The 15,449-nt window shown below is 38.1% G+C and overlaps 2 protein-coding genes across 3 annotated transcripts; one reads left to right on the forward strand and one right to left on the reverse strand.

Annotated features, from left to right (window-relative positions):
- Window positions 1–644: 644 nt before the first annotated feature.
- Window positions 645–5,513, forward strand: LECT2 (leukocyte cell derived chemotaxin 2). Its single transcript, XM_003210432.3, has 7 exons — window positions 645–752; window positions 1,294–1,426; window positions 2,359–2,510; window positions 3,003–3,173; window positions 3,913–4,030; window positions 4,551–4,705; window positions 5,260–5,513. The coding sequence occupies exons 1-7, from the start codon at window positions 707–709 to the stop codon at window positions 5,448–5,450; spliced, it is 966 nt and encodes a 321-aa protein (XP_003210480.1). The 5' UTR covers window positions 645–706; the 3' UTR covers window positions 5,451–5,513.
- A 1,286-nt stretch (window positions 5,514–6,799) lies between these two features.
- FBXL21P lies at window positions 6,800–15,363 on the reverse strand. 2 transcript variants are annotated; one of them, XM_019620447.2, is made up of 6 exons: window positions 14,986–15,363; window positions 14,248–14,283; window positions 12,034–12,486; window positions 10,442–10,564; window positions 10,050–10,221; window positions 6,800–9,106 (listed from the first exon to the last, which is right to left on the reverse strand). In XM_019620447.2, exons 3-6 carry the CDS (start codon window positions 12,406–12,408, stop codon window positions 8,463–8,465), a joined length of 1,314 nt encoding a protein of 437 aa, XP_019475992.1. In that variant the 5' UTR covers window positions 12,409–12,486; window positions 14,248–14,283; window positions 14,986–15,363; the 3' UTR covers window positions 6,800–8,462. The 2 variants fall into 2 exon arrangements, with proteins under 2 accessions (XP_019475992.1, XP_010717380.1); XM_010719078.3 differs by lacking the exon at window positions 14,248–14,283 and having other exon boundaries at window positions 14,986–15,362.
- Window positions 15,364–15,449: the final 86 nt, after the last annotated feature.

Here is a 15,449-nt window from a genome sequence, read left to right on the forward strand (position 1 = left end):
TTATGCAATGCAACTGTGACTTGCAACCATCCATTGCAGAATCTGAAGAGGTGTCAAAAAACAGGGTTCCAGAGAAAAGACTCCACGGATTGATGTTCAGACTTGGTGAAAATATCAGATGAACAGGAAAAAAGAGATTTCTATGCAAAAGCATCTGTACTTCTTAGCTTAAGTGAATACGTGTACTAAAACAAACATTACACCGTCGTGTGTTCTCTGCTGTGCTGTTAGAAAGCCATAATGGGCACACATAGCTGGGGAGGAGGTACTGGAACTAGCAGAGAAAGACAAACTGGTGCCCACAACAGACAATACATGGAGTTTCACCCATCTTCTCCCACCAGCTGAATCCTCTGGATCATATTCTTGTTCCCTACCATTTTTGGCCTAAGTGTGTCCTTGCTTGGGGAAGGAGAAGTGTTAAGAAATGGTTCAACCAAAGCTTCCTGAGAAGTGGGATTGTTCATTTCCATCTGTTAATGTGAGCTAAGACACCCGTTACTTTACCTGTCTTTCCCAACCAGCTCTGAAAAACCGTTATATTGTACAGACATCTTTAGTGCCTAATATGGCAACGTTGTCTGCTTGGAGTTGTTACACTTGGCTCAGGACTGATTGGCCAACCCAACCGACTCACACTTTGGAAAACCCATAAATACTACAGAGAGCTACTGTAGGACATCTTTGACTCGCTCAAAGGCACGAGATGCCAGCCCTCAGCCTGATCGCCCTGCTCAGCCTGGTGTCCACTGGTGAGTTGGTTTGTCTTGGCGTGGTTTGTCTTGAATCTGTAGACAGACACTAATTAATTACTGAAATTAATTTCAACGTAAAGCTAAGCTCTTTAAATCTGTTTTTATGATGAACTATGGTAGTGTTTTTACAGCTATGCTGAAGTGCTTTGGTTTCACAGAAGAAGTAGTTGGTATTATAGCAGAAACTAATGTTAGAAATCTGTGTCTACAGCTCTACTTTCTTTTGCTGTATGTACTTTATCAAGGCCCAAGGCTTCCAGGAATGCAAATATGTCAATATTTCAATATATGTCAATATGTCAAATGTGCATAACAGGTTGTTTGATTTTCTTATAGCTGCAGTTCAGGGCATTATGAAAGCCCACAAACCATCATTTGCCTGCAATTAAGGAGGAAACCTCTCCTCTGTGACAGAAGTCATAACACGTGCCTTCTATCTTAAACATTGCATTTTGCAGCTTACCACTTTCAGCTGTACAACACTAACACAACCCTATCATTATTATTTTTTCCCTGTTTTCCTCTTCTGCACGGGCAGTTTTCACCAGGCAGTGGGAGGTGCACCCTCCCCAGCAGCAGGGCAGGCACTGGGCACAGATATGCAGCGGGAACCCTTTCAATAAAATCCGGGGCTGCGACAGATACGGCTGTGGCAATTACGGAGCCAGCAGGTAACAGGGTGGGCATTGAGGATCTGGAGCAGGGAATGCATCGTGGCTTTCCTACACCAAGTGTTCACAAAGCAAGAATGAGATTTAACCAACTTTTTAAAAGGCTTACTACTATTTTGCCTTCTTTCTCCAAGATTTAAGAACAATACACAAAATCACCAGTAGTGCCTTTCATATATCGTTCATTGCTACTTCTGCTATACTTCAAATGAAAGAGAGCTTCTCTATGTTACCTCTTAGTCACTTTGAGACATTATATAGCAATCTCACTGAAGGATATCAGTGTGATTTTGACTAACAAATGTATGGATAAAGAGTAAAGAAGAGAGACCACTATATAAACTAGCAGGCTGAATAGGAACAACAGTGGAAAGCATTCCAAGGACTAGTGTAATTCATCTTTGGTTCTTCTAGACCAGACACTTAACTAGCAATCATCAATAGAGCTTACAGGAAGCCCTACAAATTACTTTACACAAGCTAAAGATCTGCAGACACCATTGCCTCTGCATAGGCACCTTACAACAGAGAAGGTTATGTGTCCTAAAAAACACCCCCAGGCCCTTCCAGCTCAGGATATTCTGTGATTCTACAATCTCCAGCACAGAAATTAAGAACTGCTAAGTGAGAAAATACCAAACATACAGTTCTATTTGACACAGCACAGATGCATGCTGGGGTGGAACAGGCTCACTGTGATGGTCTGGTGTCCCATGAATTTGGGAGAATTAAAAACATTCATTAGAGTTTGAAATTCTGCCCCTCTTTAAAGTGGATGATACCAATACAAACACTCTGCAATAAAAATACAATTGAAACCACTAACTTCTCCCATGTAAAAGATTACGTTTTTAGAGAAGCTTTGTACATAGTGCTGAGTGATCTATCTATTAGGCCTGACAGATTGCATAATGACTTAATTATGTCTTCAGACAGGGTAAAGGAGAAAAGCACAAGGGTGTGGATGTCATCTGCAGTGATGGATCAACAGTGTATGCTCCCTTCAGCGGCCAGCTCTCCGGACCCATTCGATTCTTTCATAACGGAAATGCCATTGATGATGGAGTCCAAATCTCTGGGTCAGGTAAGCAATAACAGCACATATGTCACAAGGCAGGCACAAGCAATCTTATTTACCCGAGTAAGATATTTCTGTGCCTCTTCAAGTCAAGCAGATTGCTGATTTAGTTTCTCTAGTTCTTATACTGAAGCACAACTACATTGCTGCTCAGAAATACCAGAAGCTCCAGCAGGATATGGCCTTTTTCTTAGATAGAAGGAAAGGAGGGAGCTGAAAAACGCATAGCAGAAAAACAACCCCAAGTCAAAAAAGAGTAAAAACAAAGCATCTGAAGTCCTCAGTTTTGCTGAGAGGATATTTTCCAGTCCCTATTTTCCCACTTTCTCTTTTCCTTTTTCTTCTATTCTATAAGGATGTGAGTACTTTCAGGATTCTTGGTACCTTGACTCCTTTTCTGCTTCACCACTGTAGCCAATAGCAGCAGGAAGATTTCTTGCACTCTGCCTCAACAGATGCAGCTGGTATTTCTTGACCTTCCTCTCCCATCTTTTCCAGGTTACTGTGTAAAACTAGTCTGCATTCATCCCATCAGATACCACGGCCAAATCCAGAAAGGGCAACAACTTGGAAGAATGCTGCCAATGCAAAAAGTGTTTCCTGGCATTGTGTCTCACATTCATGTTGAGAACTGTGACCAGTCTGATCCTACTCATCTCCTCAGACCTGGTAAAAAAACAAGCAACAAACATTTGAGTTTTATCGTGAATGAAAATATGTTTAATTGCAAATTACTGTAATATCAAGCAACAGGAGTCTCCTCTATCATAGGGTCTCCTCAAGAGCAACATCTAAGAGAGAAGACATGCATTATAGCATAACAGAACCATAGAAAGGAAGGAGCACGTTTTAGCTTACCATGCTTTATTTCTCCTCAATGCCCTCCCATGGCACAGAAGCATCAAGTCCCAGCAATTAACACTCAGATGTCTCTTTTGATCCTTTTAACTACTAGCAATGTTTGCAATATTACATCTTAACTAGATCAGATTTTAAATTTGCACTTGAAAACAATCATCCTAAAGATTTTGGTGATGATGTAGAAGGACTTAAGAACTTTGATTCCATTAGTGTAGGCATAAATTAAGAAAAATACAAATCCTTTCCTGCCCCTCAGCTTACACTCCGGTTTATAACTGTGATAATCCTGCTGTGTTTTTTTTTTTCCTCTTGGAAGCACGTTCTTTCTATCAGCCCACCCTAATTACAAAGCATTAAGATGTAGTTTGAGGCATTTGTTCCAATTACATTTCCAAACAGGTGACAAATTTTGCGGAGGATCAAACATCAACTGAACATGCAAGATGCAATCCCAGCATGTTCCTTCCTAATTAAAGTGAAAGTCGCAAACGTGAAATACATTAAATAAAAAAACACTACCTTTATTTCCCATTTCTTTATTTCATAGATGTTTTACCACCATTCCCACAACAAGATACTCACTGGGCAACAGTATGTTCTGGGAATCCTACAAACGAGATAAGAGGCTGCGATAAATACGGCTGTGGATACTTTGGAGCTCCGAGGTACTTTGAACACGTGGGGTTTTATCATTGCTCTGTTGGAATAGAGTTGAACTCTGTTTAAGCTCTGAAAGTTTAGGTTGAACATAAGGGAACACTCACTACAGACGTTATGCAGCACAAGAATGGGTTGCCAACATTGTTCATGAAACCTCCATGCTTGGAGGTGTTGGGTTAGACAAAGCCGTGCCTGACCTGGTGTTGGGAACAACCCGAGCTGAAGGTAGGGCTAAACATCTTCCACAGGTACCTTCCAACCAGTACTTCTGTAGCTCTAGAGTTCTATTTCAAAGCTAGGGAGAAATAAGTCTCCACCCACGCAATTCCCAAAGCTGTAAATCTAACAGACTATATAACATTACCTTACCTACCAAAACAGAATTTCTACAGATTCTTCAGCCACGGTCAATCATGGCAGCACCATCTTAGTACTACTAACCTGTTTTCAGAACTTGCTAAGCGACCTCTCTCTGCATAATGTTAGGTCTGGCAGAGACTTCTCTAATTATGTATTTGTTTTCAGACGCAATGGTAAAGGAGAGAAGCACAAGGGCGTGGATGTCATCTGTGCTGATGGTGCAACAGTGTTTGCTCCTTTTTCTGGTGAGCTGTCTGGACCCATTAAATTTTTTCATAATGGAAACGCCATTGATGATGGAGTCCAAATCAGAGGATCAGGTATATAGCTATTTTCATTTATTTTATTTAACAGTTCATTTTGACTCAAGTTCATGTAGGATACGTTCCCCCACAGGTAGTTGAGTATACCAGCAAAGTGCACATTTCCAGCTGCTGTATCTCCACGTTCAGAAATTTCTGCTCCTTTCTTAGGATGCAAATATAAGCATTCAATCCTAAAGACAATGAGGGAAGATCTTGCCTTTATGAACTATTCTTTAATTTTCTCTCTACAAGGAGAAAAAAAATAAAAAAAAATTGGTTGGGCTACAAATTACACGAGAAAAAATTAAAAACAGGGAGCTTGAGTCCTGTATAATGTCTTCTTGCTTTAGCAGAGAGAAAAGCTTGAATTCTCACCTGTCCCTTCGTTTTCCCTTCCCTAACAAGCCAGCAACTCCAACCGCTCCCTAAACTTTTTACAGTATTTTTGATATTATTGCATTTCCAAAATTGCTATCTCAGTGGAAAGGACAAGAGTTTTTCAAATAGAATACAGGAGAACAAATGTACATCATCTGATTTTTTTTTTCCTTCCTCTTCTTTTTAACCAGGCTTCTGCGTAAAACTGCTGTGCATCCATCCCATCAGATACAGTGGTAGGATTTCTAAGGGACAAGTCCTTGGCAGAATGTTGCCAATGCAAAGAGTATTTCCTGGGATCATATCTCATATTCACGTTGAGAACTGCGATCGCTCAGATCCTACTAGCAATCTTGAAAGGGGGCAAGGGAGAAGAAAGTGAAACGGAAGTGTAATAAGTTCTGAATAAATACATCTCAGCATTCAAATGCTGTTTTTGTTCTCACATGGATGGTTTCTCTCAATGAAAGAAGGAAAATGTACTTTAGAAATAGAATGAAGTGTACACAGCAGGCCCAACAATAGATTGCTGATGCAATATTTTGGGCCTTACTTAATATTGTAAGGCTCCAACATCAACATCTCTGCCAGGTACCAGTGAGGTACTGATTTTTAAGTATTAGTAGTTGTGAATATTGTATCTTAGGCTAGCTCACAAACTTTACTGCATTTTGGAAAACTAATAAAGTTACTGAAGATTACTTCAGTTTTTGAAGGCATCTAAACTGAGAAAAATTAGAGGGAAATTTATTAGAACATTCCAGAAGACAAAGATTCTGTTTAGAACTGTCATACACAACTGATGCCTGTATAGATTGGCAAGAGGGACTCCAAAATAGAAAATGAGATTTTGTTTGAATTTGCATTTGTGAGAGAATCAGGAAGTTAGCAATGACTCATTATAAGCTTTGTCAATGAGTCAGTCAAAAAACCTGGCGATCAGCTTACCCCCTCGTGTGGCAGAAAAGGAGCACTGCTGCAAGCTTCTTGCTGAAACTTGGACTTTCTGGAGTGACCCTACAAATCATCTTCGTCCCTTAGGTGTAGATTCTGCACTTGACATGGAAGCTTTTAGTTACTTCAACATCCTTGCACTACACACTGCAGAGAGGGATGTTTAGAAGGTAGAAATAATACATGTATCGTACCACCAACACAATACTGAAATCTAATATTAAAACTGGAATTCAGCATTAACCGTATCTAGTGCTACCAGTAAATTGGTAGTTCACACGAAGACTAATGAATTAATTTGGTTGATATTATCAGTTGGTCTTCCTTATTCACATCATTCTGAACAAATATACCAAAAGAAGTCACCATATTAAGATTTACCTTGCTAATAAACACTGGTCCATTTTCAAGCTTGGAACTGGAGCAATCCAACATCAGCAGCTTCACAGAAAAGTAACAGAGAAAGGCACAATATTCAAATAAGCATTTTAAAGTTCCCCCCTCGTGTTTCATTTCTGTACATAACCACTAGTGCCTTGTACTTCACTAATTCCATTAGGTTGGCTACAGGGACATAAAGAACTCTATAACTACTCAACCCTCCAAAAGATTTGTCAGCATATCTAAAACTCTACTCTGAGGCACAAATGTGAAAGGATGATAATTAATTCCCTATTAGTCCTACAATTCCACTGCCTCTCTAGGTTTGTCATGTTAGAAATGTGACAAAACTCAAAGGGAAGATAAGCAGTGCAACAGACAGATAAGAGTCTAGGATCAGTGCAGGTATTAGATCAGTTTATTATGTTTACAGTTAAAGCAAATCACACATCTTAAACCAAGAACTGCTTGGAAATACCTCAGTCTTTTTTTCAATCCCCTGACTTACGGAAGCAAATGCTTGGGTAGTAAGTGCTAGTAACCAGAGCCAGATGCTTCTTTTCTTAATTGTGCAACAAGCAATAATACATTATTGATTTAGACATGCATTATACGTTATTGGAATTCCTTTAGCTTGTAACTGTGAACAAGTCTGATCAAAACAACAGAGGTTTAAGCCTCTAATTATTTTTTTTTTTTAACTGTAGAAAAGTATAACCATAGAAGAAACTATTTGACATTTTATCAGATGTGACAAATACCACCAGTAAATTAAATGTAGACTTATTACAAATAGGAATATAGAAATGCAGCATGAAAAAAATTACAGAAAAATTTCTATACTACACATTTCAATTCACAAACTGTGCAAAAATGTTATCGCAAAAATACAGACTCTACTTCACATCAACTCACTATTCCTTTCCACTGTAAAGAAAAGATCTTCATCAAAAAAGCAATTAATAACAAATATTAAACAGTCTTATAATCCCTCCCAAACCAAAAGTCTTAGCATCTCCTCCAGCAATACACACTCTAGAAATCAGGGCTTACAGCACAGCTCTATACAGGAAAGGCAAGCAAGACTCCTGAAAGTCATTTCAGCCTCTAACTGGGGATTTTTTGAAATGCTCTAAACCCTTGACTTCAGAAAGCGATTAAAGACAATTGCATTCCATTGATCCTTCTTTTCCACTAGCCACATTCCTGAGATTCTTATCTCTTAATAAAAAGAGCACAGAACAGCATTCAGACGTCAACCTTTGTAATCAAAGATATCAACTCTCAAACTCAGAAGTGCTTTGTCATTCTTCCAAGCAATCAATTTACTTTTAAATTTGTTAACTTCAATGCAATCTCTTCTCCATCCACTTAATGCATGAGATAGAAAAACAACATACTGTACAATGCTGTCTCTATAGTTTAGCTAATCTGATAAAGTGACTTAAAGTGCAACTTAAAATCTGAAAGTCTTTTTTGTTGTTGTAGAAACTCATTTCCAACAACATTTTAATATACTATCAGGAGTTTAAACTAGATTATATTTGAATAACCTGGGCTGGTTTTAAGTATTTTTTATGTACAAACTTTTACATGTGTAACAAGAATGTTTTGAGAAACAGTTGCGTAAAACTTCACGACAAATAAAAGTCTTAATGAACTCCAAGTTATATCCAGCTTCCCATAAAGTTAGCTTTACCCAAGGAGAAAAATTTCTATTATTCTGACTACAGCAGAAAGACTTAAGGACAGACATGAGAAAAAAAAAAATCTTCAATTTGAATGAAACATTAAAACTGGAGCTCAGAGAAGCTCAAGTTGACTGAAATATGAAGCACCTGTAAACCAGACCTATTTTCAGTGTTAAGTACACTTAATCTACTTTCTATTTCATATATCATTAACATTCTTGAATATCTTACTGTTACGCTACTAGAGGTTCTCAAGGTAAAAAAAAAATCAAATATGAAAATAATCTTTCACATTTTGTTTTAAAAATCTTTATTTGCATAGAAAGTAACGCCCTGATTTTACCTGTTTACCCACAGATGAAGAGTGTTTACCATGTTGGCATCATATCAGGAAACCACATTCTTCCAAGGTGTTTGGAGACTTCCAAATGAAGTCGATCTAAGCTATAATCATTATCTGGAATCAGTACCTCCTCCATTATAGAAAGCTGTGTGAGCCTGCCTCCACACATCTTCACAAATTCAATAAAACCCCTGCAAGTTACTTCACATTCCCCAAGTCCCATTGCTGTTAAGTTCTTACAGCGCTGAGCAATCTGAATAAGTTCATCATCCAAAGGTTGAAGTCCATTAGCACACACAACCAACTCAATTAACCTTGGGCAATTCAGGCCAATACGACCTAGCATTGCTTTGCTTACTGCACGACCAAAGTAAAGGTGCGTAACAGGGGTTTCCTCTCTGAAGAAAGCATCAAATTCCTCTTCATATAGGAAAAAATACATCACAATGTTGACTTTGGGGGAGTGTTTAACAAAAGCATCCCAGCTTTGCTTTTTAATAGTGTGAAATTCAACCTGTCCAGGATTTTCACTCACAACATCTATGCGAAGGTGTTCAAGGTCCACATGTTTTTCACTTGAAAGAGCCAGCAACAGCTCATCACTTAGTATATAGTAGTTCAAAGCCAGCTCCTTAAGTCCATGGCACTGGTCAGCAACACAAAGAACTCCTGAGAAACAAAAGAAACGGATCTGTAAAATGACAAGTGAACATAAGCACAGTAGAGTGGTGAAATGCTCAAGCAAGTACTATGTCTACTGATTTGAATGCTCATGCCTATTAAAAAAAAAACCACAACGAAGTATGATAGAAGTTCAGAATATAATTTCATGGGGTTTTGGCCACAAATAGTTATCAGTAAGGTCTGGTAAGGTCCAGCCGAACTTGCTACTGTTGCCTTTCCCAGAGCTCATTCCTTCAGCACTTATCTGAGCTCTTTTTAAATGAATGTCAGCAGCCGAGTTTAACAGCTAAGCTAAAACTTTCCCTGAGCTAAGACAAATAACACACTGCTCTTGATCTGCTGGAACAAGGTTCACAGATTAAATTGCCTTTTGTGGATGCTGGATACTGAATACAGGAAAAAGACTAAACCAGCATTCCCTTTACCTTGCTCTAGGGTTTCAGGAGAAAGGTAATTGAGAAGGGACTCAAAGGTCCTTTGAGCTTCCCATCTAGAGATGGGAATCAGCCATTTGCCAAACAATACTTAAATGAGCAAGTTCAGGCTACTAGATCTGGACACAGGAGGACACTAAGAAACTGAAAGACTCTTGCTCTTTTACTACTTGTTTTAAAATTCATTTACTCCTTCTGTTTTTATTAATACAACTTTGCACCATTATTTTTTTTTTGCTCAGTAAGTTGAACTCACAGCATTTTGCAAAACAGTTATGAATAACTGCTTTCACATCCCTCAACCCATCAGTTAGTAATAAATCCATCCGGGATTTCGCATGTACAATCCCACAAAATATCAGTTCAATTTACAAGGCTGCACATTTATATAAACTGTCTATACACAGTACATGAATAATTGTTTCAAAAGTAGGTCTCAACTATTGTTTTATGTTGCTTTTCTACTGTATTTTTCATGCATATTCACTACTCACCAGCAGGTGACACGTGAGGACAGCTGCTCATTTTAAGCAGTTTTAAAGTATCACTGTTGTTAGCAACAAGAACCTTCAAAGAAGGATCATCAAGTGGTGTGTCATCTATCTTGATCGATGACAATGACTTGGAGTTTACAAAAACTACTGTCAGTGCTGAAGCAAAGTGAGCCTGTTTGGATGAATTGAAAGAGGAAAAAATGTCTTAGGAAAGACAGGTGGAGCTTCACCAAAACTTCAGGTTTTGCGACCATAAAAACTTCAAAAATAATTACTTCTTAGGTATCCCTTTTATTGTGTAAAGAATATATGCTCATCATTGTTTAGATTAATTTTTCTTGAAATATGATTTCTAAGTTGTATTTTATTAAAAAAAAAAAAGAAGAGAATACCTTAGAGACATTCATGAAGCTTGGTTTTGCTGTGGAAATCAAACCCAGTGTCTTGATAGAACAGTTCACCAACTGAGAAAGGATGTTACAGGCTGCTTCTGCTGACTCAGTACTACTATCAACCTGTACAAGCAATTTAAATATCATCAAGTTATTCTTTACTATATTTCAGAAAATAGCATCACTGATAGCCAAGACTGTAATGTCCACAACCACTCAAAGCTGCACCACACCAGGCTTCATTTACCACAAAGACAAGAAAGGAACGATAATTAGAAATTTCAAGACAAGAAAGAGTTTAGGAAGGTCAGTAGTAAAAAATATTTCCAAGTATGATTGATAGTTCTTTCCAATATGAACAGACCCCACAGATCTAGGCTTACTTTTCAAATAAATTCAAGCCTATCCAAATAGCTAACTAGTGCCAGTATGATCAACAATGGTACGTATGTACTTTAAGTACAATTTCCAGACTTTTAGAGCAGAAAAAAAGTTGAGAAGATCTGGTCATCCTCAGCAAACTAAACCATTTTGCCTGCATGGGGAAAGCTTCGCATCTCGAATAACGAGCTGATTCCCCATTCAGCTGTAAGATCAATGACCAACTTTGGACAAATCACCATTTCATCTCGTGTTCTTCCTTTTTAATAGCCAAGATGACAGACAGTTTCAATACCTGAAGAAGCGAGACATAATTTTAAGTGCCTGGAAAAGGGCACAAGCTGCAGAAACAGATATTAGGTTGCCAGTTCACTATCATCTGTTACTTGATGTGCAAAAGCAAGAGGTATTCAATAACTTATCATCCACGGATCTCCAAACATCAAACTCCTAACACTGCTGACAAAAAGCAGCTTTGGATTTGTATCCAAGTTTTAGCATCAGTTCTTTCTTCTGCTTTTCCTTCACAGATGTGACTATCTCCTCTAACAAGTGACTATAAACTGTTAACAAAGCAAATTCAACTTCAACTATGATCTTCTCAGATAAATTATTAGTAAACCCACACCAACTAATCAAATAAGACCAAGTTTATGCAGTCCTGAGACTACTAATATAACCTTCCTTTAAATCAAGGTTACTGTTACTTCATTACATCCTTACTTATCAAGCACCTGAACATACATGGATAACATCTTCTCCCCTATTCACGTGAATTTTAAAATTTCAAGTTGTTCTTCACAGTTTTGCAAAATTACACACAAGACTTCAGTTTACTTCCTCCAATTCATCAATGTGTAAGGAATGTTTATCCACACAACAATCTGCTGAGTTCTCAGACTGCCACCAACACTGGAGCAGAGAAACTCCGCAATATATTCTGAAAAACATAATTCAATCTTCAGTGCAGTATCACATAATGTTAGCTCTTCCCTTACTTCGTAGGAACTAGAGTGTAGAAACCAGAAAGAAACAATGAGTATGTGTGAAAAACAAGTTGTTCCAGCAACTGTCTTTTTAAATAAAACACTTTACAGGAATAACACTTGAGACCACCAACACATACGATTTGATTCTCTGTAGGCAGAGAAGCTGCATACATCATGCAGAGCAATGTGACAAAACAAGCCTCCATTCACCCAAGACTTTACCTTGAAGCTGACATACTGCAGATGATCAGCGTGCCTCTTGATAATCTGCTGAATTAGATCAGGATGGGTAGACTTTAAGTAAGAAGTAGCTGGCTGGCTGAGTTCAAATTCAAATCTCCTCCAGAGATCTGGGATGTGAAAAACTTCATTCCACCTTCGACAGACGGACGATGCCCTGGCTCGATCTACCAAGGGTAGGAACTGGAAAATGCGCAGAATGACGTGGTGTGGAAGGCTTCCCCAGTCTATTGAGGCATGGGGGTCAGACTCACTAAAGGCTGACCCATATAAACAAGTTTTCTGTTTTTTGTTTTCCTGTGATGTTTGAGGAACTGCATTTTCAACCGTAACTTTCTGCCTAGCTCTCTTCATCATGAAAGTTTCAGGCACTGGATCAACCCAATGTATTCAAATTGTACAAGAGTCTTGAAAGTCCTCACATACAGTAGATCTCTAGAAAAATAAAGAAATTAGGGAAGAAAGGCAATAAAGACAGGGAAAACAGTACGAGATAAATAAACCATGTTACTAACCTGCCATTTTTGCTATTAAAAACTTGTGTCCATGTGTTAATGTCTAGCATATAGACATGAGCAAGGACCTTGCTTCCCAACACCATCTGTTTGTACAAATTATACTACTTGACTTTGGTACAAGTTAAAAAAAAAAAGTTTCCTAATTTACCAGGTGCGGTTTAATCTGTTACTACTTCAGAGTGTATTAATCATTTTGTAGAAAAGTAGTATTTAAGAGCAATATACTTTAGTAAGAGCAAAACATATACATACCCTTAAGCTAATCTCAGACTACAAGAATTCTAACATCTACAGAAGTCAATTCCCAAGAACTTCCTACAAGCAACAACAAACATTAACACGTGTGCCTCCAGAAGAATCCAATTCAATACTTTTGCTGACCTCCTTCACAGACTTTTTAAAAGACAAAAAACAAAACAGCTGCCAAACATAGAAAAGCCTGCACAACTAACAGCAACAACATACTCCACAGGCCTGACAGCAAAACAAAAGCAAGAAGTGAGATCCCCATGCTGTTTGTTTTGTTTTGTTTTGTTTTTTTGGCACAGAAGACAGTGATCTCACAACACAGCAAAGTGCACTACTCCACCAAACAACCTTTGTCATCTGAACCAGGGATTAGAGAAGAGCAGGAAGAGTTTTGATTGCATATTCTGACACAGGGCATCCTACCTAAATCCAATCAACACTGAATTCTATTCTGCAGCTAATCCTCAATAACTGTTTTAACTGTTTCAAGAGCTGCTTCATTTTACAGTGGGCTGAGGACCCTTCCCAAAGGCTCTGCTAATCACACGTTCAGTAAGATCGCCTATTTGCAACCAGCCTGAAGGGAAATTCTGCATTACTTTACCATGTATTCCTCACAAATCAACAGAAGGCATCTATTTTTAGTTGAACTGTCTTTCCATGACAACTCTCACAGGATGCTTTTTCTGGGATTCAACTCGATGTTATTTCTCCCCTCTTTAAGCATTAAATAAGGAAACTAAGAAATAACACTGGTTCTAATTCTTATTCCAGTTTATTCATTTTTTTCTGATGCATTTCCAAAAATAAAATGTAGCAATAAGAATAAAGATCCGGTAAATTTCAAATACTCACAGACAAATTTAGTCTGACGTTCACATTTTGTTTTATTCTATCCCGTCTTGAATTCTTTGGTTTATCATGATTCTCAGGCAGTTGTAAAGCCTACTGACCTGCTCCATCTGACTTACACACTTTTTTTTGCTCCTAAAGGCCACACATCACAGCACGAGTGAGGCCTTTGGAGATATATTTATATTTAATAACTGGATCTGTTCTTCCCTGAATAGACACGTGCCTTACGTAACAATTGGGAAAAGGCTGCAACTCAGAAAATGATGAGTGCTATGCATACATTTCAACATACCCTGCTTCAAAACAGAGCAGTATTTCTACATTAGTATTACTTATGTAATGAAGATGAAAGCTCAGCATGAATAAACACTTTGCTACTACCAAATTATCATCTACGTGGTAATTCAAATTGTCATCTACGTGACAACGTTTTATGACTTCTGAGTTCTTTAAGTCACACAGTGAACAGGCATTCCAAAGTATTACATGTGGATGTAGTAATCGACAGTTACATAACACATACTCTCTCTTTCAGTTACTGGTAGCTGAGCTAAGTTTAGTTTGAGTCAATTACCTTCTAATTTTTTCCCTCCTCTCTCCTTTGAAGGTCCTGAAAAAAAAAACAGCTGCTTTCTAAAACTGAGGTTGAGACCAAAAAATTAAACAAACGTGGCTGTTGTCTGAGAAGCATTTCTATGCTTCTGCCACTCTCATGCCTATCTATAACATCTCAGTAAAATGTTAAGTCTTGAAAAAAAGAAATAAGAGTTCACTTTCTTTTTTAAACTTTTTTGAGCTTAGAAGGTGCAGCTTTAGCTCCCACAAAGAAGTCCTGACATAGAAAAACCCCCACCATTCCCCCAACCCAAAGGCCAGGCTACGCATGGGATTCAGTATATCCAAAGACCAAAGTGATGTGACAAGGTACAAATGGTACATATAATATACATACTCTCAGTGACAGAGTGGCCACAATTTGTCCTTGTTGCTACATACCTTTAACACTGATAATTCTGCAAGCTTTGTTTTTAGTACTGCAGTACTTTTGAATGCAGCAAAATTACATTGTCCTACTTTGCAAGACGCAAGGTCAGCAAAAAGTTCCAGCAGTTATCTACAACAAAGCTTTCACCAAACATGAAGCCCTAATATTCACTGTGATGGTGTAAACGTCTATTTTGTTTTGAGTACCTGAATGAGGAAAAGTATGTGAGATTGTTTGTTTCTATTTCAGAACTTAATTGAAGTAAATAATAGTTCCACGTGACATAATCATGGTAGTAGTCAATGAAACATTTACATGCACACATACCTCCAAAGAATGTGGAAGTTCCTGTCAAGTTACCAGCACCTTTTTGGTATCTGAACATCCATCCCACTGTTGAGTCATCCTGTATGTGTGCAAGGATTCCTTAACCAGAAGGCAGGGATGGGTCCCAAAAGATGAACTGACCTGCGAAGCCATTGACCAAAAAAACAAAACTGTTCTGCAAAGTTTGGGAGACCCACAGGAAGGACTAAGGTCAGTTTTGGAACCAAGACTGAGAGGAATAGTACACTCTGTGCTGTAATGCAGATATGGCAGCAGAACAACAAAAGTGGAAAGGAAATTAGTTCTACCAAATGTCATCCGACAACTATCATTTAACTAATGGAAAGGTGCATGTGTTAGCATAAATCTAGATTTAGCATCACCTACAGTTTTAGCCACATCAGTGTTTTTATGCAGCAAGAAAACACTTCTGAATTCTTGATTTGTATATGTATATATATATA

This window comes from Meleagris gallopavo, chromosome 15 (assembly GCF_000146605.3).
Source record: "Meleagris gallopavo isolate NT-WF06-2002-E0010 breed Aviagen turkey brand Nicholas breeding stock chromosome 15, Turkey_5.1, whole genome shotgun sequence".
NCBI lineage: Eukaryota > Metazoa > Chordata > Aves > Galliformes > Phasianidae > Meleagris > Meleagris gallopavo.